A 26,298-nucleotide genomic window follows, 5' to 3' on the forward strand; every position below is an offset into this window, starting at 1 on the left:
GAACAAAAGATTTACATGGGTGGGCGGCGACGCAGCGTCCGAGTAACACTGCTGGCGCCCAACCAGAGAGTCGGTCGCGCATCAAAAAATGTCATTAACTCGATATAAGTTGTATTTTGATCCAAGTGCTAATGAGGTGCTAAGGACAGTTTTAATGGAAATTACTAAGACAGTAAACTAGATAGCCGAGTCGAAAAAGTGACATCCCCTTCCTTTCTTTTCATAAAGACTTTACCATATCAGTAAATTTAATGCTCATGATACATTACCATTAAGATTAGCCAAATAAGTGAAAGTGCTAAACTTTAGCACATTCCTCCAAACGAAAGTGCTAATAGAGTACGCTAAATTTTTTTAGTATCTACTAGGTAATAGCCCGTGCGTTGCTACGGGCATAAAACTAAAATAAAATAGTAGTTATTTTAAAAAATACAAATAATCATGTTAATTTTGGGTCACATTTGGATCTTTAAACTTAATCCATTGTTGGTGAAATTGAAATAAAGGCGGGCCTCTAAAACATCCCATCAACATCCTTGGCATTGAGCTGTAAAAACATCAATATTAGATCTCCACAATTCAACAGGACAAGTTATTAATATTACATCTCGACAATTCAACAAGACAAGTTATTAATGTTAAGAGCATCACAAATTAACTAATCAAAATATAGCCTAACCACATTTAACATACTATAAAATTGTCCAAAATTTTGAGGAGCACTATCTAAAAATGGACTACAACATAGGATGCTTGGGGGGACCAAAGAGTATCATGTGGACTACCCTAGAATGGGCCGTTTTAGCTTTCTTGTATCACTGATCTTTCTTATTGCCTTGTTCATTGTGTCTGCAACATAAATGTTGCGCCTATAATCGACAGTGAAATCCTTAGGATGGTTCATCCTCACTTCTTGCAGCCTTCCATCCATATGATCAGATAAACCTTCTGGAGAACCAGCAAGAAGCTTTGGCCTGCTATCTGTATTATTGGATCCATTTTCAGAAGATCCATCAGGAGGGGATAATCTGGGAAGCATCTCTTACTAAACAAAATGTGGGTGACAACTTAACTACTCTAAAATATAAGTCATGTTGTATCAGTGAGGGAAGTATGGCTGACATGGTATTTTCTCACTACAAAGTTTTCATGTCAAAATTTTCAAGTGGTACCAACCTTAGGTAATATCGGATAGGCAACATTGCTAGGCATCTCAGGCAACCAATTCATAAACAATTTTCACTAACAATTTTTCAGGAGAACAAATCGATGCTCTATTTGCTCAGCTTCTAACATGTGAAAGCAATAAAATAAAGAAACAGTACATACACAATAGAAGTGATAGTAACGGAAGGAAGAGTCAACAAATAAGGGGAGTGAAAGTAACCCCATTGCAAAGAATTATCATGTAACATATCCATAATAGCAATCATTAAACCAACAAACATTTCGCAATCGAGGAACAGCCTCACACACACGATCCTGAAGAACACCTCACTCACATGATCCACAAATAGCAGAATCCCATGAAGTCTAAATTAACCAAATCTCAAAAGGACAGGGAGCGGTAGGAAACAGAGTGTGCTCCTCTTCATTGTCTTCTCCAATGGGAAAACTGAAATAAGGTAAGGCAACATTTTAGTTGTAGACCACAATGTCTATGTCACTCTGTGGATATTAAAATGACGTTAATTACATATCTACATTCTTTTGTGAAACTCCAGATCCCTGCCAGATTTATGTACTCGAGAAAAATTTAATTCAACAAGTTCCATAGCTTGCTCATCTGATGGAGAAACCATCTTTGTATGTACTGCACCATGCTTTCCTCAAACTATTTCAGCTTCTGGAAGACATTGTCTACTAAATGAAATCTATATTTCACTTGTAAAATAATGCATTTTTATATATTAATGGAGAGGAAACATATTTTTTCTTTACACTCTGCCAAGATGACATCTACTCGTATGTTAATGTCACGTGCTGCCCTGAAAGTTGTCATTAGAATGTTGCAATTTTGTGCCTTGGCAAGACCCATGGGTCATGATTAAACTGCTGCCGTAGTTGCAAGCCAAATTGAGCAGGCAATGCATAGGATGTTAGTGCGTGGTTGAGATCCATGAGTTCATGATTAAGCTTTTGCTGTAGTTGCAAGACAAATTGAACAGGTAATGCGTAGGAGGCTAGTGCGTACCTGAGTTGGATGGAGCCTAGAGCGGTGGTGCACCCGATGGCCACGGCAGGTCGGCGGCACCGCGGCAACTTGCTTGGGAGGAGACGGCAGGGAGGCGCGATGGGGACGCCAGGAGCGGGGCGAGGCTGCGCGCTCGCAGGAGAGGCCTGTGGCGGTGAGGGCGGGCGCGATGGCGGCGCACGGTGGGGGTCGGAGAGCGGAGACGGCGGTGATGGCGAGCCCAACGCGCTCTGAGCCCATGGCCACGGCAGGTCAGCGGCGCAACGGTAGCTCGCTCGGCAGGAGCCGGCGGGGCGAGGTCGCGCGCTCGCGGGAGAGGCCGGTGGTGGTGAGGGGGCACGCAGGTGGTGAGCGCGGGCGGAGGAACCGGGGGCGACGGCGTGCCCAGGCGAAGGGGGACAGAGAGAGAGGTGACGCGAGAGGTATGCAGCCTTCGTCCCCCGCTCTCCGCCCTCTTCCTCCTCCACATCGCTATCTCCCATGCCCTCTTCCGCCACATGGACACCGACAACACCGCCCTTGACGCCTCCTCCCCATGCTCCGACGCCCAGCGCCGCCTCCTCTCCCGCCTCGCCTCTGACTGGCTCGCGCCCCTCCTCTTGCTCCTCACCACCGCCGCATCATTGCATCCATCTTCTCCGCCAAGCACGCTGCACGACGCGCTTACCTTCATGCGCGTGCTCTCCGTTGTCCCTGCATCTGGAGGCGCCTCGCCGCCTTCGGGAGGGGGGCTGCGGCGCGTGGGCGAGTGCGGTGCGGATAGGATGGAGGAAGAGAGCGAGCGAGTGGGGGCCCACTTGTCGGCACGCGTGGGAATGGTTCTGCGGGCAGAAACATCGAAGATGAGAACACTACGTGTTTTTTATAGTAGAGATAGAGATATGAACACTATTATATATACTAAAATGTGTTTTTTGAAAAAATCTATAAAAGTAAAATTTAGCATTCAACTACAATTATAAAGTGTCCCACCATCTAGCTGGCGCCGTAAAACAAAGGCAGATCCGCGCCCAACCTGCCGGCTCCAACAACTCCTGTCCAGTACCACGGCAGCTCACTGTGAACCTGCATTAATGGCTCCAACGGTCTTCCAAATCGTTCCTCGACGGACCCACGGGCCCACAGGCCAGCCTCCCAAGCGCCCCCAGGCGGCCAGGCCACGCCGTCCTGCTCGTTCCCACGTGCCCCTCACCTGCCGGATTTGAACCCCCAACGGCTCTCTCCCCGTCCGACCGTCCCTATCCGGCTATCATCATCCCTCGGACCCCAAACGCTCCTCCACTCGTCCGGCTAAATTGCTCCGCACTCCCACGCCCTCCAGGCCTCCACTCCCGCTCCTGATCCCGATACCGCAGCTATACGTGCGTGCATCCCGCACCGGCAGCGGCGGCGACGATGGCGGCGGCGTTCACGGAGGAGGAGAAGGCGGTGGACGACGCGCTGGGGTACCCCAAGGCCTACGCCAGGCTCTGCCGCGGCGGCGGCGGCGGGGCGGCGGTCGGCCTGCCCTACGGCCACGGCCCGCCGCACGCCTTCCTCCCCTACGTCCTCCAACCTCACGAGGTACGTGTGTAGATTCCAATGGTCGCCTGGCCTGATCCTTCGCCGCCGCCTGTATGATCCTAGTGCGCCTGAGCTGACCGAGGAGTTCCCGTGGGCGCAGGCGCTGCGGGCCAAGGACCTGAACGAGATGTTCCCGGTAACCGACGCCGAGGCGCCGCCCACCGCCAACCCCCGCGGCTTCGCCAACCTCCTCTGGAAGCAGCTCGACCACCTCGGGTGCGTGACGAATCCTCCAACGGTCCCGGCGCCGCGGTTTGATTTGAGCTTGCGATTTCACGCCCTCCAGCTCGGCTGATTGGTTTCTGCGGCGCTTGGATGCAGGAACGCGGGGTTCGATCCGGCGCTCTTCCGGGTGGACGCGTACGGGAACGTGCTCTACCTGCACGCGGACTCCACCTCGCCCCTCGCCTGGGACATCGACCACTGGTTTCCCTGCGCCAGTAAGAAATCGATGCGATCTTATGAGATTTTCTTCGTCTGATTTTGGTCAGTTTCTCATCAAGTTCTGACCGATTGACCGGTTGCTGTGGATTTTCTTCAGGGGGAGGGAAGACCGTGCCCAGCAACCTGCGGATCGTGCAGTGGCAAGTGTGCAGGAAGAAACAGAACAAGCTGGAGTTCCTCATGCCGTGGTGGGATCTGCAGCTCGGCATCTCCGTCAACCAGTTCCTTTCCATCTTCGCCTCCAAGAACTCCGTCTTCAGGTAAGCCGGCAGCCGCAGCGGACAAGTTACGGACCTGATATTGGCTTGCCTTACTGTACTGATGGATCTTCATGGATGTGCAGAAATAGAGCATTCGCGTTCTTGTTCGCCGATGGCTCCAGCGAGGAATTGAGCTCGCTACAGGTGGTGGAGGCGCACGCGTTCCCGCAGCACTTCTCTGAGATGACAAGGAAAGTGGGGCTTGCCCCTGCTGCAATCGTTTCCACGAGGGGTTCTGACAACTCGGTGCTCAAATCTCTTGATGCCAACCGACTGCTCAGGCCTAATTACCCTTTGATCGGTAATTGTTTCCCCATTTCTATCTATTTGGTATGTCGTATGCCTGTTCTTATATGAACGGTGGAGTGCTAATTGATCATTCTTTGTGTAGCTTCTAAGAAATTCACGGGCGAAAAGGATGAGAATGTCAACTTGGCAATCTCAGGCCACGGGACTAATTCAACTAAGGAGAATAATAACCCGGATGTTGATGGCTACATTAGCAATCCTTACTTGTCCATAGCTATGGCTAGGGACTCGTTGAGGCAGAGAGAAGAGGCCAAGAAGAAGCAGGCTGAGCTCACTGAACTGGAGAACGAGGCTAATGAGCTGAAGCAGAAGAATGAAGAGGAGCGGGTGGCCATCCAGGGCTTGGAGGCGCTCCTGATAAAAAGGAAGCGGCGAGTTGAGAAATGCCGTCGCTTGGCAGAGGCTCAGTCTAACTACAAGGCAGTGCTGGAGAAGATGATCAGAGATTCCATGCACCAGTAAGCATGATTGCCTTAATAAAAGAACATTAACATGTCTCCATAAGAAGCTTAGCAATGCTAATTCTTATCTGTTGTGATACGAAATGCAGGTCTGTTGTGTACAAGGAACAACTTAGGCTGAACCAAGCTGCAACCAGTACTCTCATGGCCAGATTGGAGGCACAAAGAGCAATGTGTGACTCATCTGAAACCGAGCTCCGTAAGAAGTACCAGCAGAGGGATGATTTGGAAAGGCAGATAAAGCCAGAAAGGAAGAGGTTTCGTGTTGATGATGGATTGCTTGAGGAAAGGCACAATGACAGTGTAAAGTATCTTTCAGCAAGAATATTGAGGAGTAGCCCTCTCAAGCAGGAGTTGAGAGTTTTTCTGGAGGAAGACCAGAGGAATTCCGAAGCATGCAATTCCCTAGGTGAAGAAGAAATTGGAGAAGGTACCTCAACTCGCGCTTCAGCATTCATCAATGCTAGAAATGAACCATCGAAGGTGATAAACTTCCCAAGGAGGTCTCTCTCCATTGAACAGAACACTGTTGATTCTGAAAGAGGCAGAACATTGGTTCGGGAGAAGCTAGAAGAGTTGGCGATCAAAGAACGGCGTAGCAGGAGAAGAGAAATAAAGGAGACTATGGCATCTAGGGGAACTGGTACACCTATGAGGTCAAGAGATGACAAGGGTAAAGCGACCATGCAGCAGTGCTATGAGTCTGATACTGAAAAATATCATGCCAGTGAGACAGTTTCAGTACCGAGGACCTCATCACTTCCCCCAAGTCCACCCTATAGAGTAGTTGGCATGTATGGAACTCCTAGGTATCCCACAGATCAGTCAATTCTGCTTCAAAAAAGTGAAGTGCTTCATCACCGACGTGTTCCCAGGCCTGAAGATGATGAAACCATGAACCATGTTGGCAAAGGAAATGTGGATAAGTGGCTTCATATGCTCATAGATAACCAGCAAGAATGTCCTTCTGTATACCATTCTTCAGATGAACAGCACGACGGTGACGAGGAGAATGCTTCAGAAGAGCAGCAGATGCAATGCAGAATTGACGAAGACAGCTGCAGGAATGAAATTACTGAATGTTCTGATGAGATTGTTGAGGTTGAGGGCGATATTGCTTCTGACCAGGGAACAACAAGATGCAGGAACAGCTTTGGCATTAAGGAGAGGGAGGAAAAGAAGATTTGGTTCCCAAGGTCCGATAGCAGTAGGGGTTTCCGGTCACTGCCCTCATCCCCTTCCAAGATCCTTGGAATGAGAAGAGGGGTTGAATGCATCGGCAGGAAGCCTAAGGTTGCTGGCGAGGATGACTCCAGATATGGCTATGAGGCTCCAGTGTCCACAAGCAGCAGCAAGTTCCTCAGCAGATGCAAGCAGGCGCTCAAGAAAGCAGTAAACAAATAAGTCACTGCACCATACTCTGGACCTATTTATTCTTCTTTCGGTGTGTGCAAAGTTACTCCATTTGTTATTTGTTTCTGTAGCTGAATAAGTGAGTTAAGCATTGCTTGCAGACTTCTGTCTGAGGCTCTGCCTGTTACTTGAGAGATAGTACTGTATTGTTATGGTCACCCTACTGTGATCAGATTAGTGTGTGTACAACTATTTGTTAATTTGTAAAAGAAATGAATTATTCTTGTTCCTGCACTGCTGAGACTGTGAGATTTATCGGCATTTTCAGAACATCAATTTTTCATAGTCAATGTTAGCCTTCTTGTGGTTTCAGTCTGTTCAGGAGCTTTCTTGGTCTGTTCAGGAGCTTTTTTGGTCTGCACGAGGTCTTCTCCTTAATCAATGCTGGGGCCGTCATACCTTTTCATACAGTCCAGTGAGATAATTTCATCATGAACAGAAACTCGATGACAGAATCACAACAGAGCTTTCAAACCCAGAAATTACTGTAACCAAACAAAAAGAAAAAATAAAAATAAAAAAGAAACAAAAATTAACAACCCATCCCTTCCCCAGCCCGGTTCCAACTCCACGTCATGAAGTTGACTTGCGCCACTTGGCGTTCGGCGTCGCCGAAGCGGCGCTGTCCTTCTTCCCCTTGGCTGGCGTCCGGCGTTCCATGCCGCTCTCCGAGTCGTCGACCCTCGCGACGTCCGCGCCCATGCCGCCACCGAACCAGAACGCGCTCCACTTGAAGAAGCCGCCGCCGCCGCCGCGCCGCCTCCTGTCCGAGGTCAGCCTGTCCACCTGGGCCTGCAGCGCGTTGCACTGCACCTGCAATGGAGACGCGTATCAGTGTCAGGCAGTCGGGCTGTTAGTGTACTGGATCGGAGCAACGAACTGGGTGCAGAACGGAAGGCTCGAGACGACGAAGAACCTGGAGCCTGGCGACGTCCTCGCGGAGGCGGCGCACCTCCTGGTGCTGCGCGAGGACCTCGCGCTTGGAGGGGCAGCGGCCGGGGAGCTCCAGCGCCGGGTTGGGGCTCCGCGGGCCGCTGAAGGAGGCGCTCAGCTCGGCGAGGCGGTTGAGCTTGCCGTGCTCGGAGAAGAGCACCTGCATCACGGAGCGCACCGGCATGCGCTCGTTCTGGACGGCGTGCGCCGCGGCCTCCGCCGTGAGCTTGCGCGCGTCGATCAGCCGGCACAGCGACTTCCGCTCCTCCTTGGACGTGTTTGGATGCGCCTGACGGAAATCAGGAAAGGAAATGGAAAACCATGCCAAGGGTCAGCAACGATTTATTTTTTTTCACGATTATCGCAGCAATCTGTGTTATCCTGATGCAATTTCATTCTAGCACACCGTCAGTTTTGCATCGCAGAACTAGCGATTCTGAATCTGACATGACTTTTCACGACTAGTGCATCATCGACTTGACATGAGAATAAGTCCTCTCGGCCAGCGCTGTCGCCATTTCTGATGACAGTGTTTCAGCTCCAAAACATGCACAGAGCAATGGAACAGGCTTCCCCAAGATTTCTTTGGCTGCGTTTAGATCTGAAACTGTTGATGTTCTGATAGTCAGGCCCAAGAGATCAAAGGATAGATCCTGCCACTGTTCTAGCCTGGACTCTGCGTCTGCGATGACCGTAAAGCATCTACTGGATTTTCTGTTCACGTCTGCAAGATCCCCGAGCAGGCTGCAGTCGCACAACGGCACAACTTTGGATTAATCTGAATGGAATATTAGCATCAAGCGCATCTAGTTTCCTGCGACAGAGGCAGGTGTACAGTAACGCTGCTGGTGGTTGTCATAGCAGGACAAGGATAATTTTTTTTTTTGAAAGGAAATATGGCTGAATAGTTGAAGGCACAGAGCAGCAAGCACCAAGGGGCAATAGGGATTTTGATACCCAGAAGCACCTATTCCCATGTGTGATAACAGGCACAAACTCTCTCTGTTGGGTTTTTGCCTTGCGGGTGGAGCTCACGTGACATCTCTCTCCCAAGGTCTGTTCTTCGCGAGACAGATGCTAAAAACATCAGGAGTTGGGTTTAAACAGCATCAGGCGTCAAGTTCTGAACCTTCAAACGGCAGCTTTTGACGCTACAGTGACTCAAGGAGATAAGACATTTCAGCCTTTAGACATCCTCTCCTCATGCAACAGACAGATGCAAGGAAGGGTCTTAACGACAAAGAGGATGGGTTTTAATTTTGCATTAGCAAAGCCATGGAAGCAACTAATCCATCATTCAGTTCACAGGCCAGGCACAAACAAACCCGTGGATAAAAATTACAAGCGTGTAGCTGCTCCCTTCCCGATACAGAATCATAGAATATGCATAGTTGTGTGTTGGAGGCTTGCAATGATCTTTGCTCTGATGGTGCACACAGGTCCTTAACTGATGATTGCAGAATAATTGGATCTACGGCCAGGAGATGCCCCTATGCAATAAAAATGGACATGGATGGTACTAAACCCTACTATTCTAAACATTCGTACTAGTACATGGTCTAATGCAAATCACAGTACAGTCAAACACAGAACCACATGAACATGCCTCGCAAGTTTTCATGCGGCCAAAGACCAGGTCGCCGTCCAGAATATGCATGCCTGATACCTCTCTCTTTTCCCGTACTGAACTACTCTAGTTTACTGTCTCCAGCACGGATTCGAACACGTCGCAGACTCGCAAGTGCCTAGGAAGGATGGGATGGGTCTATGGCTGCGTTTAGTTTACAGAAAAGTACTTATATATATATAGTATAAGTCACATCGAATTTTTGGATACATGTAGCATTAAATATAGTTAAAAAAACTAATTACACAATTTAACTCAAGACGAATATTTTAAGCCCAATTAATCCATAATTAAATATTAATTATCAAATAACAACGAAATGTGCTACAGTAGACAACTCCGGCATTGAGGCAACCCAATTAAATATTTTCCATCAACTAAACGCCGCCTATGTGCTAATGTGCAACCCAAGGCATTGAGGCAAGGCCAGGCACCCGCAGATTTCACCACCACCCGTGGCGTGCCTTTTCGGCCTTTCGCCGTGCCCAAAAAGGCGTTGCCAAGGGGAACCAACAGCCTCTGCAGCTAAGATTTCCCCTGTTGACCAATCTCACTGCAGGCTATGGCGATTGAAAATTGCAATGCAAACTCTGCAATGTTAGTGTGCACTAACACTGACACGTTGGTAGTGTGCACCTGTAAACGATTTTCCGTTGTCTGAAAAGCTAGCACTGACACGCGCGCGTGGTGTGGCTGGCGGCCTGGCGCCGAGACATGGTCAGGGAGTGCAATCGAGGAAGCAGGAATGGAAGAGGAGTGGAGGGATGCGAGCGAGCGCACGCGCACCTTGAGGTAGGTGTCGACGGCGCGGTAGAGCGCGTCGTCCGCGGGGCGGGCGTGGGCGGGGACGGCGCGGGCGAGCTCCCCGAACTCGGCGGGGCGCAGGCCGGCCTCGAGCGCGGCCTCGGCCAGGTACGCGTCCGCCAGCCTGGCCACCCTGGCGGCCGCCGCGCCGCCGCCCCCGACGGCCGCGGCGGAGCTGGCCTTGCTGGCGGAGGAGGCGGCCGCGGCGCCCTCCTTGAGGAACCCGCGCACGAGCCGCAGCACGAGGGGCACGTCCAGCAGCAGCGCCGCGTGCCCGCCGGCGTGCCCGAACGCCGGGATCATGACCGCGCCCAGCGTGGCCTGGTCCAGCCGCCGCGCGGCGCGGGCCTCCAGGTCCCGCAGCAGCGCCGCGTCCGCGCCCACCATGCTCCCCGCGCGGAGCAGCTTGAGCAGGAAGTCGCACGTGATGCCGTCGTCGCCGGCGGCCCCGCTGCACCCCGGCGCCGGCGGGTCGGGCGGGAGCGCCGCGACGAGGGACTCCAGCAGGAGCCGCTTCTTGAGCCACGTCGCCGTGGGGGACTCCGGCGGCAGGAACCGCCCCGACGCCGAGGACGCCGGGGACGACGCCGAGGGCGCCACGTCCGGGAGCCACTTGGCGGCGTAGTGCGACAGCACGGAGGCCAGCATGTCCGGGCGCGCGCAGGACGCCGACTTGGACTTGACGGCCGCCACGGTGCGCGCGAAGTTGTCCACGTCGTTGACGCACGAGTCGTCGCTGGCGCTCGCCGCCGCCGCGGCCGCCAGCCACGGCTCCGAGGCCGAGCGCGCGTGCTCCGCCCCGGCTCCGGCCGTGCCGCCGCGGGGCGACGGGGTCTTCGGGCTCTGGTTCTGAGACGACGACTTCATGGCTGCTGCGGGGCGCGCGCGCGCAAGCTCGAAGAGCTCTCTCGGCTGGTGTGTCGTGTATGCCCTCGCGCGAGCGTGTAGTAATAGTAGTTGGTGAGCAAGAGGGAGACGTGCCAGCAGCTGCAGCTGCAGGCTCACTCACTTGAGTGTCCCTGCGCAGATGGACCAAAGAACAAGCTGTGCTGCCGGGGGGGAGACGCCGACGTGCTTGGATCGGAGTGGGCGCGCAGGTAATGGCCGCGGACGCCACCATCATTAGCGTCCTAACACGTCCAAAAAAAAACGCTGGTATAAATTGACAAAATGCCTGTGTTCCTATATATCATTATTGGCATTGTTTTCTTCAAAAAAATTATTGGCATTGTCATATTTCTATATGTTAAAGCTCCCAAGCTAGGCTGGCGCCTAGCTATCCACGTCTGCAGAAAAAAAAAGACCCATCCGATATGTATAGTACGGTAACCATTGGATGGGTATCGTGTGGTAGTGCTTGGCTAGAGTTTCGACGCCATGTGTGGATTGGATGGAAGTCTCCCGAAGTTTTTTACTGTGTGTGAGTCTGCCTTATCTTCTTACCGTTCAGCGTTTCTTTTTCCTGTTCTGCCATTTACACTTTTTGTTCCTCGCTGTGCGCTCCTCTTACTCCCTTTGTCCCAATCGAAGGCACTGTCGGTCTAGCCACTGTTCCTTGTGCTGCTCCGGTTGTGGTCGCCGGGCCGGCGTCGGCAACGCCACCACCGCTGCCCTCACGCTGTCTGCGCCCCTTCATTCATCGATCTGCTTACCCTAGGTTTGGTGAAGCGAATATACCAGAGAAAAAAAAGGTACTGCCCCTTCCCTATATGTTGCCTGTGTTCGTCGATCCCCCCCTCCCTAATCAGTACTATGGATTGCTGTCTTCATTCTGATCGAAGGCTCTGCCAGTGCAGCCACCGTTCCTGGTGCTGGTCCGGTTGTACTCGCCGGGCCGGCGTCGGCAACGCCGCCGCCGCCCCTCGCCTTGCGCCAGCTGCGACTCTCTGTTCATCGATCTGGTTAGTCTAGCTTGGGTGAGGCGATTAAACGACAGAAAAGGTGCTGCCCCTTTCCCTTTCCATTGCCTATGTTCGTCCATTTTTTTCGCCCGCATGCAAGAGTACTATGACTGGTGGATTTACTTATAGTCTGATGTGCATATACATTGGTTTACCTATTTTTAGGCACACGCTTTACACTGCAAAAAAAAACTAAACTTCAGAACCTTTCACACTGAGTCGAGGTATGTTTATCTTTTATTTTTATACTATCTAGACCTGTTCACTTTGCATAATTTTTTGTATATATTCAATACCATTTACTGTGCTGTACTTTCAGCCTAATGCTCTTGCTTTGGGTTATGCCAAGGTTGCGCTAAATCTGTACTATATATGCCATTTTTTTACTGCTGCGCTAAATCTGTAGTTGACCTCATTTTATTAACTGTTGGTAGACAATCAGTTTTGTCCATATGAGACAGGCTAAAAGATATTATCTATAGTAAAGCTTTGTGACATACTGATTAATTGCACAACCTGTGGTTTCACTAATAGATACAGTTACATATTATATTACCTCCCTAATATATATTCTGCATTTTGGTTGTATGCAGATCAGTTGAATTGGGTAGCGTGGTCTATTAGTTCATTACTACATCAACTGATTTCCTGCTGACCAAGTTTGCAGTGTCAGGTAACTACAGATTGTTGGTTTAATAATTTCTCCTTATCTCAAATGCTACTATAATTTCAATAAACTATGCATTTTACTTTTACTATGTAAAAAGGTGTAGATATTAGGGCCTTCCATATGGTTATAGGCCCATTTATATTTATATGTAACTGTATAGAGAGGGGAATGTAGTAAGAGAAGTGAAGTTGACATTGCAACATAACAAGATAAAACTAAAAAGATATATCTAAACATATATAAGAACAGTCCTTTTCTTTCCCTGATCATTGCACACCATGCCCTCTGTTTTGAGATGCCTTTTGTAATTAATATGCCCTGTCATTTGTCCCTTACAAATGTTTTTTACTAAAAACATTATGCCACAAGCTGGACTTTACTAATACATTCTTCTATGAATTTTATTTTTATTACATTTTTTTATATTCTTCTTCTTTACCTTTTTATATTCTTCTTCTGTACAATTTTTGTATAATAGTGTGGGATACCAGGCCTGCGAAATTTGCCGACCTCCAAGAGACTATGTTTATAGCTGGCCCTTCTTCCATGGCACTTCTTCATGCTGCGGTTTCAATATGCCGTTTACCATATGCATCTCTAATCACAGAAATTGCAGACGATTCCACAATATTATGCCTTCTACTATACTCCAGCGTACACGTGACATCCAGTGACAGCTCCTCTCTTTAAGCAAGTACTACTCTATCCAACTGCTACTTCTTTCCCTCTCTCAATTTCTCTCCTCTTCACATTTCTGCAACCAGCGACTGCACAACAGCCCCGCGTCTCCATCTTCGTCGTTCCTCAATTCATTCTGCTGAGGTAAGGAACGATGAAATCCACGCATCTTCCAAGCCACAGCTCTGGCCACTCTCATCTCTTGCCCCCTCTGATTTTCCTAGGTACTCCAATATGTTTCTTCCACTTTTACTGTTACAAAATGCTACTCTATTCCAGTTTCTACTTACAAATCTACAATGATATTGTTTAATTACCAAATACTATTAGGACCAGCATGTTCTACATGCTTCATTAATTGAGATGCTAAAATTATAACCTTTTTATCTAGAACTACACAACAATTTGTAGATTTTACTACCATACAAAACATATTATCTACAATTTGACTAATTCTGTTTACAATTTCCAGATCACAACAAGTGAAGACCCGGGTGCTCCACCTGTCAACTTGCCATTCTAATGGTATCACCATTTCACTTCCACCTTCTTATATATAACCTTTTGGATTTAATAATATCATATTGATCATAAATACTTTCTTATATAGGCATCTTCATCTAAGATAGCTCTCGGAAGGATAGAACTTAATGACAAGATCGAAAGAAATATAGACAAACTCTGTTTAGCCATTTTAGCAAAACCTATCACTGCCAGCTGTAACATCCCGAAAATTACCTAAAATAAATCGTGCGCTAAAATTTTGTTTCTCGTCGTTGAGCTCGATCTCTCCTCAAACCCTAACCCTAACTTCCCGGAAACCCTCCTGCTCCGATCTCCCGATCCCCGGAGATCTGATCCGACACCCGAATTCAATCCACGTCTCATCTCCTCCCCATCCAACGCGACGCGTCGTGACCGGCCGCCGCGAATCCCGCCCCTCTTTTTCCTCTCTCCTTTTCCCTCTTCTCCTCCGACCGCGTGCCCCACCCCCCTCCCCCCCGCGGCCCGCACGCCACGCGTGGCCGACCGCAGTCGTGGTCGCCGCTGGCGCGCACCGCCCCTCCCCCTCCTTTTTCCTTTCTCTCCCTCCCTTTCTCCCCATTTCCTTTTTCTTTAATTCTTTTTCCTATTTTCTTTTTTTTTCCTTCACCCTTTTTCCTTTTTCTTTCTTTCCTCCCTTCCTTCTCTCTCTCCTCTCCTCCCTCCCCTGTCGCGCGCCCAGCCGTGCCGCCCGTCTCCGGCCTCCCTCCCGCGCGCGCACCTCCGCTCCCGGTTGCGCACGCGCGAACGTGCCAGGCCGCCCCGAGCCGCACCCCGCCTCCCCCGCTCGTCCTGCCCGCACGCGCGCGCGTGCACCGCCGCCTGCCGCCCTCTGCCTCGCCGCAAAGGCCGCCGCCGCGCGCGAGCTCACTGTTCCGCCCGGCGCCACCCGCGCGCACGCGCTCGCACGCCCACTCCCCTGCTCGGCCACGTGCGCGCCTGCCCCCGCACCGCCGCTGCCTCTATGCGCGCCCTCGCCGTGCCTAACGCCAAGCCCGCCACGCCACCGCTCCGGCACGGCCACGCGCGACGCGCACCGCTGCTCCTCGCCCTGTGCGCGCACGCGCCTCGGCCCGCCCGCGAGCACGCGTTCCACGCGCCCCCAAGGCCCGCCGCTGCCGCCTCCCTGTGCCGCGCTCACCGCCGGCCGCGCGCCTGCACAGTAGCACCGCCGCCTCGTCACTCGGGCTTCGCAGCGCGACGCCAAGCCCAATCACCGGGCCCCTCCACGTGCGCGCCTTCCCTTGCCCTGTGCCGCTGCCGAGTCGTCGCATCGGCCCGCCCTCGACGCACCCGCTGCCCCGCGACGCGCAAGAATGGCCGGAGCGCCATAACTCCGCCCCGCACCGCTCGCCGGATGCACCTACCGGCCGCCACCGGCTCACACTACCCCCACCACCTCATTTCTCCTATAAAAGGGGCCCCGAGCTCCCCGGCCAGCTCCACAACCTCACCCGCCGGCCCTAGCCCCCTCTCCTAACCTACAGCGCCGCCGCCGCAGCCATTCCCGCCCGCCGCCGCCGACCCACGCCGCCCCGCCTCTGCGCGCCATCCCAGCCCGAGGTGAGGCTGGGATCCCCTCCAGGGCGCCACCCTTCCCCTTTCCCCTCACCCCCGGCCGCCGCCCAAGTCCAGCGCGCCCGAATCGGGCCGCCGCCGGCGAGCCGACGCTCCTCCCCTGTTTCCCAGTGCGTGGGGGAGGAGGGAGATGGCAGTTTTGCCATTAGGCCCTCCCCCTTCCCTTTATTCCATAAAGAGCCCCCACTCCTTATGGGCTTTTTCCTAAAAAGGCCCTTCTGTTTTTCTATTTTTGCAAACAAATCCTCCACTATTTAAACCTAATAATAATTAGGTCCCTGCACTTCCCTTTTAGGCCTAAATACTTTTAGAAATCATAAACAGGCCCCGGGTTCTCCCGAATTATTTACAACTAGGCCCCTGACCTTTTATCCGATCCCGAACCTTTACTAAACCTATCATTTCATGTAACAAACAACCTCTGATTAACCCGAAACTTTTACCACGCCACTCATAACCAAATCTTGGCCATGCCATTAGGGAGACACTCAAAAATGCCACTTCTATCTCCATATTTTATGTGATTCCGATTCGAGCTCAACGATAGATCTTTGAATTGATTGAATGCTTGTTTGTGTGTGCTGTAGACCACGGAGTGAACGAGGGAGAGCCCGTCAACGAGCAGTTCTGTGAGCAGGAGAACGAGGACCGGTTCCGCGACCCCGAGCCCGAAGGACAGGACTTCCCCGAAGGCTTTGAAGACGGCAAGTTCAATCCCATCCTTTGATACATGTTTATGTCCTAGTTTTTTTTATAAACACAAACCAATGGCCTGTTTTATAAAATTGCATATGTTTTGCTTGCATGAAAACACGGTTGGATAGCCACCCCTTGATTTGTGAAGACCATTCCTTGACCACCTAGATTAACGTCTGATTTTGCTTGGACGTTAATCGATATTAGAATGCTTAGGACTTTACTCATAATACGATTTGTTTTATAAAGAAAATGTGTGCGTGTGGGATGGGATAAATGTGGTGTTTTCAAAGAAAGTTTAGACGGGATGGATGGCATTTCTACGGATTTGCCATTTGGTGTGCTTGTGCCAATGTGGCAAGGCAAAAGAAGGGAGATATCCATCTTGTCGTGTTTAAGGACCGAGTTGGTGTGTCATCTCACCTAACTCCACTATCGTGCAGACCACTCGACCGTTGAATGGGTAACGGCGTAGCATAAATCCCACTAGTTGGTGTGATAGCCATCAGGAGAGCTGAGAGCGACGGGTGACTAAGGAAAAGGGATAAGCCCCGAGTGACTTATGCCCGGTTATACCTACGTGAACGGTCGATGACCCCTTGGTGCATCCCGTGATGGCTAGTCGGGCTTAGCTATGGTGGGTAATGGCTATGTTGGGATCTACACCGACACGACGGTGTTCGAGTTGTGGTATCCTACTTGTGGGTAAAGTTGCACACCTCTGCAGAGTTAAGAATCTATTCGAATAGTCCGTGCCCACGGTATTGGGCGAGTTACGGTGTGGTCACATAACTAGTGTTTCTTGGGATGGGCTGGTGTGAGTTGTTTCGGAATTGGTTCCGGCAGTTGTGCCGTGTGCTACGACGGACGGGGAGTCCGGTAGCAGTTTAAAACCTGAACTCTGTGTTACTGTAAAAAAAAAAGCTGATTTCTAAAAGGTTTTCCGTAAAATAAACCCCTGCATAAAATGTCGTTTTTCTGCAAATTAAACCGTAACCTATTCCTTGATTTACCTATGCATATTATTCTGTTATAACCCCCTCCGTGGGTGTGGTTGGACTTGCTGAGTACGTTCGTACTCACCCCATTCTCACTTTTTACAGAAGAAGACCCGGACTTCGTTCCAGACGACGCCGAGTAGGGTTATCGTTCTACACCCAACCTTGCTTGTGGTACCGGCCCTGTCGAGATGCCTCCGCTGTCGCAGTACTCTGAGCCCGTGGTAGACCCTATGTGGTTTGCGGTCTGGTGTTACGTTGTAGCTTGGTTAATAATTATCATCATTTGTATCGAGTGTCCTCCAAGGTTTGTACGGTTTTGAACCATCTGATGTAATAAATGTGGCATCAGCCTCCTGGGACTGGTGCTTTGTATCACATTTAAGTCTTCTCTTATGAGAGGACGCTTCAGATGGTATCAGAGCCGTAGGTTGGCCGTAGGACGTGACCCTAGGAGCGAAACCCGTTTTTAGACCCTTTACCTTAGGACTTTTTCCTTTCCTCACACAAACACTTACCTTTGGTTCTTGCCCTGTTCCAGATGGCTGACAATGGATGGATTGGCGGAATCTGTTTCGCAGAGCCCGGCCTTCCCAAGTTGTTGATACTCAGCCTGGAACGCATCGGAGTTGTGGATCCACCAGAGTTTCTCTATCGGGAGTACGACTCCAAGGGTACTCTTCGGTGTGACCTGATGACCTTCATAGCAAGAAGCACCCGCTATCCTGATGTGGACCCTTGGTTCATCTCCACCACTGGATTCCGTTTCCCGGATACCTATCGGAAAGCCGCCCGTAAGGCCCTGCGACGGCTCCGAGTGATCTACAAGCATCACCTTCAGCGGACTCCTATGGGGTTCTTCCCGCCAACTGAAGGAAGAGGACGCACCTGGATCGCCCGAATGAGAGGACTCGAGAGGGAAGAAGAAGATCTGGAAGACACTGTATCCCACCTGTCCATCTACCTCACCGGCCTGGATGAGCTCTATCGCGAGCAAGCAGCACAACTGAAACAGCAGGTCCACAGAGCAGAAAAAGCAACCCAGGAGATGGAGGAACAACGGTCGAGGACTTTCCATGCCGAGTATTCCCTAGCCGCCCTCCAAGTCCAAATGGATGAAAAAGAGGAAGAACTGGAAGAACAGCGGGCAAGAGCCACACGCGCCGAGAACTCGCTAACCGCTCTCCAAGCTCAGATACGGAGGTACGAGGCTCGCTGGGGAATAGGTGGATGGATAGAAGAAGGCGAAGAAGAGGAAGAACCCATGGAAACCCATTGGGACGTTGGCACTCAGACTGAAGAAGAAGAACCCGAAGAAACCCACTGGGATAAAGGAACTCAGACCGAGGATGATGTGATGGATCAGTACCTTCCACTGAAGAAGCGCTCCTTTAGAATTGAGGAAGAATCCCCATGATAGGAGTAGTCTCTAAGCTAGAACCTTTGCTCTAATAATCATGTACCCATGAAGTTGTACCCCATCATGATGCCATAAATAAAAACCATCTACCCCTTTGTGTACCGCAAATATTTGTGCAAGTTTTTCACCATATCTTTGTTTTCAGATGGCTGAGGAAGGTTGGACCCAGGGCGACTGCCAAGCTGCACCTGGCTTCCCCAGCCTGTTGATCAACGCCCTGGAAAGCCTTGGCGTCACGGAACGCCCAAGGTACTACAGCAGAGAGTACAAACACCATGGCACTCTCCGCTGCAGGGTGATCCTAGTCATCGCCAGAAGTGATCGCTACCCCAACATCCAGTCCTGGCGAGTGACCGCTACAGGGTTTAGGCACCAAGACACCTATCCCTTGGCCATCAGAAAGACACTCCGCTACCTGTGCCGGATTTTCGAAGAACACCTAGCACCCACGCCAATGAGGTTCTTTCCGCCGGCCATCAGAACCCCTGTTTGGGAAGCCCGCATGAGAAGCCTGGAACGGCGCCGCCAGGAAGTAGACCCTTTGTACCAAGTGGCTAACTATTTGGCCGCTTTGGATCAACTCTTCGATGAGCAGGCCCACCTGCTGAGAGAGCAGACCAATCGTGCCGAGCAAGCTGAACTCGCGGTGAGGCTCCAACAGGTCCGAGCAGCCCAAGCTGAGGCAAGAGCTGCAGCCGCGATCAGCAGTGAAGCAGTTGCACAGGAGAGCCTCAGACAGGCCCGAGACCGGCGCATGCAAGAATGGACCAGAAATGGGACCCCAGTTCCGGCCATCGGAGAAGATCAGGTTCTACTTGGGACACCCGTCATAGGATGGGGAGCGCTCTTTGGAAGCCCTCGAGCTCCACCCGAGAACCCCGAAGGGTCTACTGCTGTCAGAGAAAGAGAAGTTGCTGCTCAGCCCCAAGAGAACGGGAACCCGGAGGACGACGAGCCGCTTGTTTCCCCGGAAGCACGTACCACCCCAGAAGATGACTCGCCCCGCGAGTAGAGTGTCCAACCCTACCCTGTTGTTGTACCCTTCTAGCCCTTCCAGTTTAAGTTGTATTCCTAGTTTGAACCTGTACCCGGACGTCTAGTACGCGTTCTAGTCTTGTTCCTGTGTTGTACCCTACCTCGCCTTAGTAAAAGTCGCTTGTTTGCCTTGTTGTGTGCTTGTTGTGTGTGCCTTTCGGCAGAAGGTTAATTCTGCCTTTTTCAAAAATACGAATTAAATAACTTAAACATCACCTAATCCCAATCTCACAAAAACCCTACCAAATCTGCAGATGGTTTCCCGAAGCGTCACGAGGGCCTCCCGTGTCAGGGACCCTGCAGCCGCTGATGCAGGAGTACGCCTTAACGGGCAAAACCATCCTCAGGAAGAACAAGAAGTGAGTCAGGGCAGAGGAGAAAACCAGGATGCACAGCTACCACCACCACCACCCTTTGTGGACCTGGCACAAGTGATCCATAACCAGACTCTCATACTGGAGACACTGGCCAATGCTCTAATGAACAGGCAGCCACGAGAGCAGACCTTCAACGACAAGCTAACAGCTTTTCTGAGGGCCAAGCCACCCACTTTTGCCGGATCCAGCAACCCCTTGGACGCAGATGACTGGCTCCGCATGATCCAGAGGAAGCTCGAACCGTTTGGGTGCCAAGATCGGGATAAAGTCCTTCTGGCAGCACATCAACTCACCGGGACTGCCCTAGCCTGGTGGGAAAATTACTGCGCTGCCGCCCGAGATGCCTCCACCATCACCTGGAATGAATTCGTGAGGGAATTCCGCCGTTACCACATCCCCTCGGCCACCATGAAGCGCAAGGCGGATGAATTTCGCGCACTCCAGCAAGGGAATATGACGGTGGAAGAGTATACACACCAATTTATGGAGCTGGCTCGCTATGCACCCGAAGAAGTGAACGACGACGAAAAGAAACAGGACATGTTCAAGAAGGGACTAAATCCAGAACTCAGGACCCTGCTCACTGCTCAGATCTACCCTGATTTCAACACCCTGATGAACAAGGCAATCCTCACGGAGAGGGCCAAGATCGATGAAAGAAAGAATAACAAGCGCAAGTTTTTGGAGAGCAAGGCACGCCAGCAGGATCGTTTTCAGAAGACCAGAAGTCTCAGCTACAACGCACCAAGGTCCCAAGCCCCAATGCAGTACAAAATTCAGTCCCAAGTGACAGGACCACGGGCCCCTAACACACAGCCCAGAAGCCAGAACACCATGAGGGCCTCACAGAATAATGCGAGCCAGGTCACCAATAACAACAGCAATGTGAGGGCCTGTTTCAACTGCCGAGAGACAGGGCATTTCATCGCTGACTGCCCTTATGCCAAGAACAAGCCAGCTACTTCAGCTTTCTCCAACACAGTGAACGGACCCAAGCCAGTGCTGACCGGTGCCAACCGAGTACCCCTCCGCGGCAACAGCAACAACAATAACAACCAGCAGAGGCAACCTCAGCAGTCTTTTGGACGAGCCCGTGTCAACCACATCGACGCACAGGAAGCTCAAGGAGCCCAGGGTGTAGTACTCGGTGAGTACCTAGTCAGCTCAACTCTTGCAACAGTACTGTTTGATTCTGGAGCATCACACTCATTCATATCTTCGAGTTTTGTGGAGAAACATAAAATACCTACAGTACTACTAAAAACACCCCTGTTAACCCGGACGCCCGGAGGAGACATCAGGTGTCAACTGGGTTGTCTACGGGTAAGGATCAATTTAAGTGGGGTAGAGTTTTTAGCAGACCTAGTAGTACTTAAGTCAGAAGGGATAGATGTAATCCTTGGAATGGACTGGCTAAGCAAACATAATGGCCTCATAGGTTGTACGGACAAGGTAGTACATCTGACAAACCCAGAGGGAGTCCGAGTGACCTGTCATACCCGGGAAAGTGGAGCAAACCCGATGGTATTCTGTATGGAAACCAAGACCTTCGAAGAAGTCCCTGTAGTGAATGAGTACCCCCGATGTCTTTCCCGAAGAACTTCCCGGTATGCCACCAGATAGGGACGTAGAATTTGTCATTGATCTTGTTCCTGGAACCGCCCCCATAGCCAAAAGACCCTATAGGATGGCAGCCTCTGAGTTGGCAGAGTTAAAGAAACAACTAGAGGAATTACAACGGATTGGCTTCATCAGGCCAAGTTCGTCTCCTTGGGGAGCCCCGGTTCTATTTGTCAAGAAGAAGGACGGAAGTATGAGGTTATGTGTAGATTACCGGGCACTAAACGAAGTCACCATCAAGAATAAGTACCCCCCTTCCCAGGATCGATGATCTTTTCGATCAATTAAAAGGAGCCAAGTACTTCTCCAAGATTGATCTCAGGTCCGGCTATTTTCAGCTCAAAATCAGGGAGAGCGACATCCCGAAGACAGCTTTTGTCACCCGATACGGACAGTTTGAGTTCACAGTGATGTCTTTTGGACTGACAAATGCACCTGCCTATTTCATGAACCTCATGAACAAAGTGTTTATGGACGAGCTAGATAAGTTTGTCGTAGTCTTCATTGACGACATACTTATTTACTCAAAGAGTATCCAGGAGCACGAGCAACACCTGAGGGTAGTTCTAGAGAAGCTGAGAATGCATAGGCTATATGCCAAATTCAGCAAGTGTGAGTTCTGGCTGGAGAAAGTAGCTTTCCTTGGTCATATCTTGACCGCAGAAGGAGTGGCAGTGGACCCCGAGAAGGTCGAAGCGGTATCCAACTGGCAGCAACCAACTAATGTCAGTGAGATCAGGAGTTTCCTCGGATTAGCTGGGTATTATCGGAGATTCATTGAAGGATTTTCTAAGATAGCCCGGCCCATGATAGAGCTGCTCAAGAAAGAGAAGAGGTTCACCTGGACGGAGTCGTGTGAAAGGAGCTTCCAGGAGTTGAAGCGGAGATTAACGACAGCCCCAGTGCTAACCCTACCGGATATTCATCGGGATTTTGTCATCTATTGTGATGCGTCCCGACAAGGATTGGGTTGTGTACTGATGCAGGATGGGAAAGTCGTTGCATATGCTTCCCGTCAGCTCAGGACTCATTGTAACACCCGGTTTATAAAAGAACATAAACCGAGCAATCATATACGTGCCAGGATCAAGTCACACGTATATACAACAGAATGAACAGTATATCATAGCACATATCACGTCAAAAGACATAATAAAGCGAATACGAATGTTATTTATTACAATAATGACAAAATGTCTGATACAGCGGAAGCGAAGTACAAATACGATAAAACTCTCCGAAGCTGAAGCAGGGCGCCACAGGGACGTCGACTGGGAGACGAACACCTAGAAGTCCTCGTAGTCCTGGTAGCGCTGAGCGAACTCCCTCGCGTCGGCAGGAACTGAGCAGCAGTAGCGTAGCCAAGAGGAAAAAGTAGAGAAGAGGCAAGGGTGAGTACACAACTTGTACTCAACAAGTATAACACAAACTATGAGGCTCTAAGGTTGGCTGACTCAACTGCATTAGCTTTTAAGTGTTGGCAAAATTTTATTAAAGCTATTTACTACGAATTGATGAATTACCATTAACCCAGTTACATAGTCATTAATCAGAATTAAATTATACTACTACTGAGAACCAAACCACGACCAAGCCACCAAGGTAACCCCGAGAAGCACCTCCCTCGTCGGAAGGAGATAACTTCACTAATCAAAAGGAGGATCTGGGCCGCTCATAACCGTGAGCACGGCTAGTATACCAGTTTTACACTCTGCAGAGGTTGCACATCTTTACCCACAAGTCGTGAGCTACGCCAGTTGTTCATCACACTTCCTTAGGTGAGATGACTAGCAAACTCACTACGAGGCCGTTACAAAGGACACATTGGCAAGGTGTAACCGCTAAGGAATCAGGCTCCGCAACGATGGTAACCACCTCGAGGGGGTACAAGACACACAGACCAGCCTCGTAGCCTGGCCACCATTGAAGCTCACCACCCCCCATGCCCCGTCGGTAAGTTACTCCCGAACCAAAATGGCCTAATTAGTAAGCCAAGACCGTCCCATTCCAGTCTTGTGGTAGCGCTGTTGTCCCAGGTTGTCGCTCTATGAACCGGTCCTTATGGAGAGTGGCCAACCAAGCACTAAGCACCGTGCTGGCCCCCTAAACCATGTTTCTAACAAAAGCCAATTTTAACGAGACGTGAGCCACTCAAGCCACACAGAGTGCCACTCTCAGAATTAAGTTCAAGTAAACCATTAGTCAAATTAATTAAAAAGGACCAGAGTGTGTTATAGCGCAGCAACCTAGCACAACTAACCAAAATGCAACCCAAGGTTATATTTAAAGGATATAAACTGGCTAGGAAATCCTTAAAGGCATACAGTATTAAAATGCAGTATGAAATTGTATTTAAAGATGATAGGTTGTTCATGTTATACTTGCCTTCCTCGTACTTCTCCTGCTGCTGCTCAAAGTGCTCGGAAGACGGCTGCTCCGGGTACTGGTACTGGGGCTCCTTGGATGGATCAACGTCTACTCACGAACACATGGCCAAAACAATGCACGAAAATAAGCATACAAGCAAACATTAACAAAAACTAAGAAACAGTACATCAATACATAAAAACAGCAAGAAAAGCTAAGCTAAAACTATTCTACGCGTTACAACGATCGCGTGGATAAAAAGAACGCTAAAAACGGAGCTAAAACGCATAAACTAGGCCTAAAACAAGGTTCAGGGGCTTATTTGTAAGAAAACTGAAGTTCCAGGGGGTTTTCTACAAAAACTGAGGACTAAAACGTAAAAACCAGAAAGATCCGAGGGCCAACGCGTAAAAAGACCCTAACTGGACGGCGGATTCTATTCTGAGAAAAGCCAGGGGGTTATCTGCTAAAAACTGGGCCCAACTGTAAATATTTTTGAAAGCGCCTGGACTGCGGGTTGAAAACGAAGAAAGGTAGGGGTTCTTTAGCAAGTTTGCCAGGCCGAACCGGTATCTAGGGTTCTGGGCCGTTGGATCCGGATCTGAGGGTTGGGATTTGATCGGTTTGGGATCTAATCTCGGGCGTACATCTCGGATCGGATGGCCAGGGTTGAACGCGGCTGACGGCGGCGGCGGGACTCGCCGGGATTCCTCTCCCGCGGCGGGGGATCGCCGGCGTAAGCCGAAATCGACGCTCAGGGTCTCGATTCGACGCGGGTGAGTGTCTAGGATGGACTACGCGTCATGCGTAGTCCACCTGGGACCTTGGCGGGCCTCTGGGAGGTCAGTGGCGGTGAGAGCAAGGACGGCGGCGGCTCTGCACGGTGGCTCTCGCCGGCGAGCCGCGTTCTGGCGCCCAGGGTGTGCTTAGGCTACGGGAAGTAGCGCAGAAACAAGAGGGGTCGGGGCGCAGCTCACCGAGGGAGTCGAGGCGGTCGGACTTGCAGCGTGGAGGCCCGGCGACTTCGACCGGCGGCGGTGAAGGGGCGGCGTTCGTGGTCCAGGCGGCGCGGGGTTCCTCCAGGCGCCTGGATTCCTTGGATCGACGCGTGGCGGCTCTACGAAGCAAGACCGGGGGTCAGCGGGGCACGGGAGACGCCGGCGGCGTGAACCCAAGCGAGCGGCGCAACTCACCGTCGAGCGATTCGCGCGCGAATTCCGGCGCGGTGGGGCCTGGTCTCTGGGGCAAAGACCTTGGGGGGTCCCCGGGTGCACGGCGGTTCTCCTGCGGGGTCTGGCGGAGTGGGTGGCGCAGCGGTGTGGCGTGGCCGCGGCGGCGCTGAGGGCTCTGCGCGGCGGAGCGAGCAGAGCGAGATGGAGGCGGCGCTAGGGTTCGTGGGGCGGCGAGATGAGAGCGCAGAGGGGTAGCGGGGGCCAAATAAAGGCCGGGCGCCGGGGATTGTGGGGCGGATGAGGAAGGAAATCCCCGGCCGCTGCGCCGGTGATTGCGGGGCGGGCGTTGCGCGCGGGCGACGCGGGGAAGAAGGTGATCCTGACCGGTGGGGCCGGCCTGGCAGCGGAGCGGGGAGCGCGGGCGGGCCGGGTGCGAGGCGGAGGCAGGCCGCGGGGAGGCCGGCTGGGCCAGGTTGGAGAAAAGGGCTGGGCCCATGCGGGAGAAAAAAGGGCCACGGGCAAGGGATGGGCTGGACTGGGCTTGGGGTTTGGGTTTCGGGTTGGGCTGGGTTTTCTATTTTTCCTTTCTATTTCTATTTACTCTCTCAATTCAAAACCTAATTCAAACAAAGTTTGAATTCAAATTTGAATTTGAATCCAAACCACACTCAAATAAAAGTATGCACCAGCATGAATGCAACAAAAATTTAAACCTATGATAAATTTTAATTAATTAAGGAACAAAAATTAGATTAAATGCCAACTAAACACAATAAACCTTAGAAAATTTAACTAAAGCCAATTAATTTATTAATAAATATTGAAATTTAAATTAGGGTGTTACAGACCCTACCCCCTTAAAGAAATCTCGTCCCGAGATTTAGCTGGGCTGGCTAGCAAAGAGATCTGGATATGTCTTCTTCAACTCATCTTCTCGCTCCCAAGTAGCCTCAGCTTCACTGTGGTGACTCCACTGAACTCTGCACATCTTGATGCGCTTGTTCCGAGTAACCCTCTCTGACGTCTCCAGAATCTTTACCGGATGCTCAGTATAAGTCAGATCCTCCTGCACATCGACTCCATCCAGGGGTGCCTGCTCCTCGGGTACTTGCAAACACCTCTTCAGCTGAGATATATGGAAGACATCATGAACTCCTGAGAGGCTGAGAGGTAACTCCAGGCGATGAGCAACTTCGCCTTTCCGCTCTAGCACCTTGAATGGCCCCACATAACGA

General features: G+C 51.1%; 2 protein-coding genes and 1 long non-coding RNA gene across 3 annotated transcripts; 1 reads left to right on the forward strand and 2 right to left on the reverse strand.

Moving 5' to 3' along the window:
• Positions 1-1,326: 1,326 nt before the first annotated feature.
• Positions 1,327-3,038, reverse strand: LOC120673292. The gene is made up of 2 exons (XR_005674606.1): positions 2,195-3,038; positions 1,327-1,615 (listed from the first exon to the last, which is right to left on the reverse strand). It is a non-coding gene; the product is annotated as an uncharacterized LOC120673292 (long non-coding RNA).
• A 428-nt stretch (positions 3,039-3,466) lies between these two features.
• LOC120673290 lies at positions 3,467-6,882 on the forward strand. Its single transcript, XM_039954065.1, has 7 exons — positions 3,467-3,757; positions 3,858-3,973; positions 4,079-4,197; positions 4,299-4,461; positions 4,545-4,762; positions 4,853-5,228; positions 5,321-6,882. Exons 1-7 carry the CDS (start codon positions 3,590-3,592, stop codon positions 6,633-6,635), a joined length of 2,475 nt encoding a protein of 824 aa, XP_039809999.1. The 5' UTR covers positions 3,467-3,589; the 3' UTR covers positions 6,636-6,882.
• Positions 6,883-7,001: 119 nt separating this feature from the next.
• On the reverse strand, positions 7,002-10,995 carry LOC120673291 (coleoptile phototropism protein 1-like). Its single transcript, XM_039954066.1, has 3 exons — positions 9,991-10,995; positions 7,561-7,866; positions 7,002-7,457 (listed from the first exon to the last, which is right to left on the reverse strand). The coding sequence occupies exons 1-3, from the start codon at positions 10,873-10,875 to the stop codon at positions 7,218-7,220; spliced, it is 1,431 nt and encodes a 476-aa protein (XP_039810000.1). The 5' UTR covers positions 10,876-10,995; the 3' UTR covers positions 7,002-7,217.
• Between the last annotated feature and the right edge of the window lie 15,303 nt (positions 10,996-26,298).

Source organism: Panicum virgatum, chromosome 5N, assembly GCF_016808335.1.
Source record: "Panicum virgatum strain AP13 chromosome 5N, P.virgatum_v5, whole genome shotgun sequence".
In the NCBI taxonomy this organism is placed as follows: Eukaryota; Viridiplantae; Streptophyta; class Magnoliopsida; order Poales; family Poaceae; genus Panicum; species Panicum virgatum.

What these genes read in the sequence shown, in the direction of transcription:
- LOC120673290 (XM_039954065.1), top strand. Translation starts at nt 3,590, where the DNA reads ATGGCGGCGGCGTTCACGGAGGAGGAGAAGGCGGTGGACGACGCGCTG. An exon ending in ACGTCCTCCAACCTCACGAG is followed by an intron (nt 3,758 to 3,857) that starts GTACGTGTGTAG and finishes CCGTGGGCGCAG; the next exon opens with GCGCTGCGGGCCAAGGACCT. An exon ending in ATCAGAGATTCCATGCACCA is followed by an intron (nt 5,229 to 5,320) that starts GTAAGCATGATT and finishes TACGAAATGCAG; the next exon opens with GTCTGTTGTGTACAAGGAAC.
- LOC120673291 (XM_039954066.1), bottom strand. Translation starts at nt 10,875, where the DNA reads ATGAAGTCGTCGTCTCAGAACCAGAGCCCGAAGACCCCGTCGCCCCGC. An exon ending in CCGTCGACACCTACCTCAAG is followed by an intron (nt 7,867 to 9,990) that starts GTGCGCGTGCGC and finishes GATTTCCGTCAG; the next exon opens with GCGCATCCAAACACGTCCAA. An exon ending in AGGACGTCGCCAGGCTCCAG is followed by an intron (nt 7,458 to 7,560) that starts GTTCTTCGTCGT and finishes TCTCCATTGCAG; the next exon opens with GTGCAGTGCAACGCGCTGCA.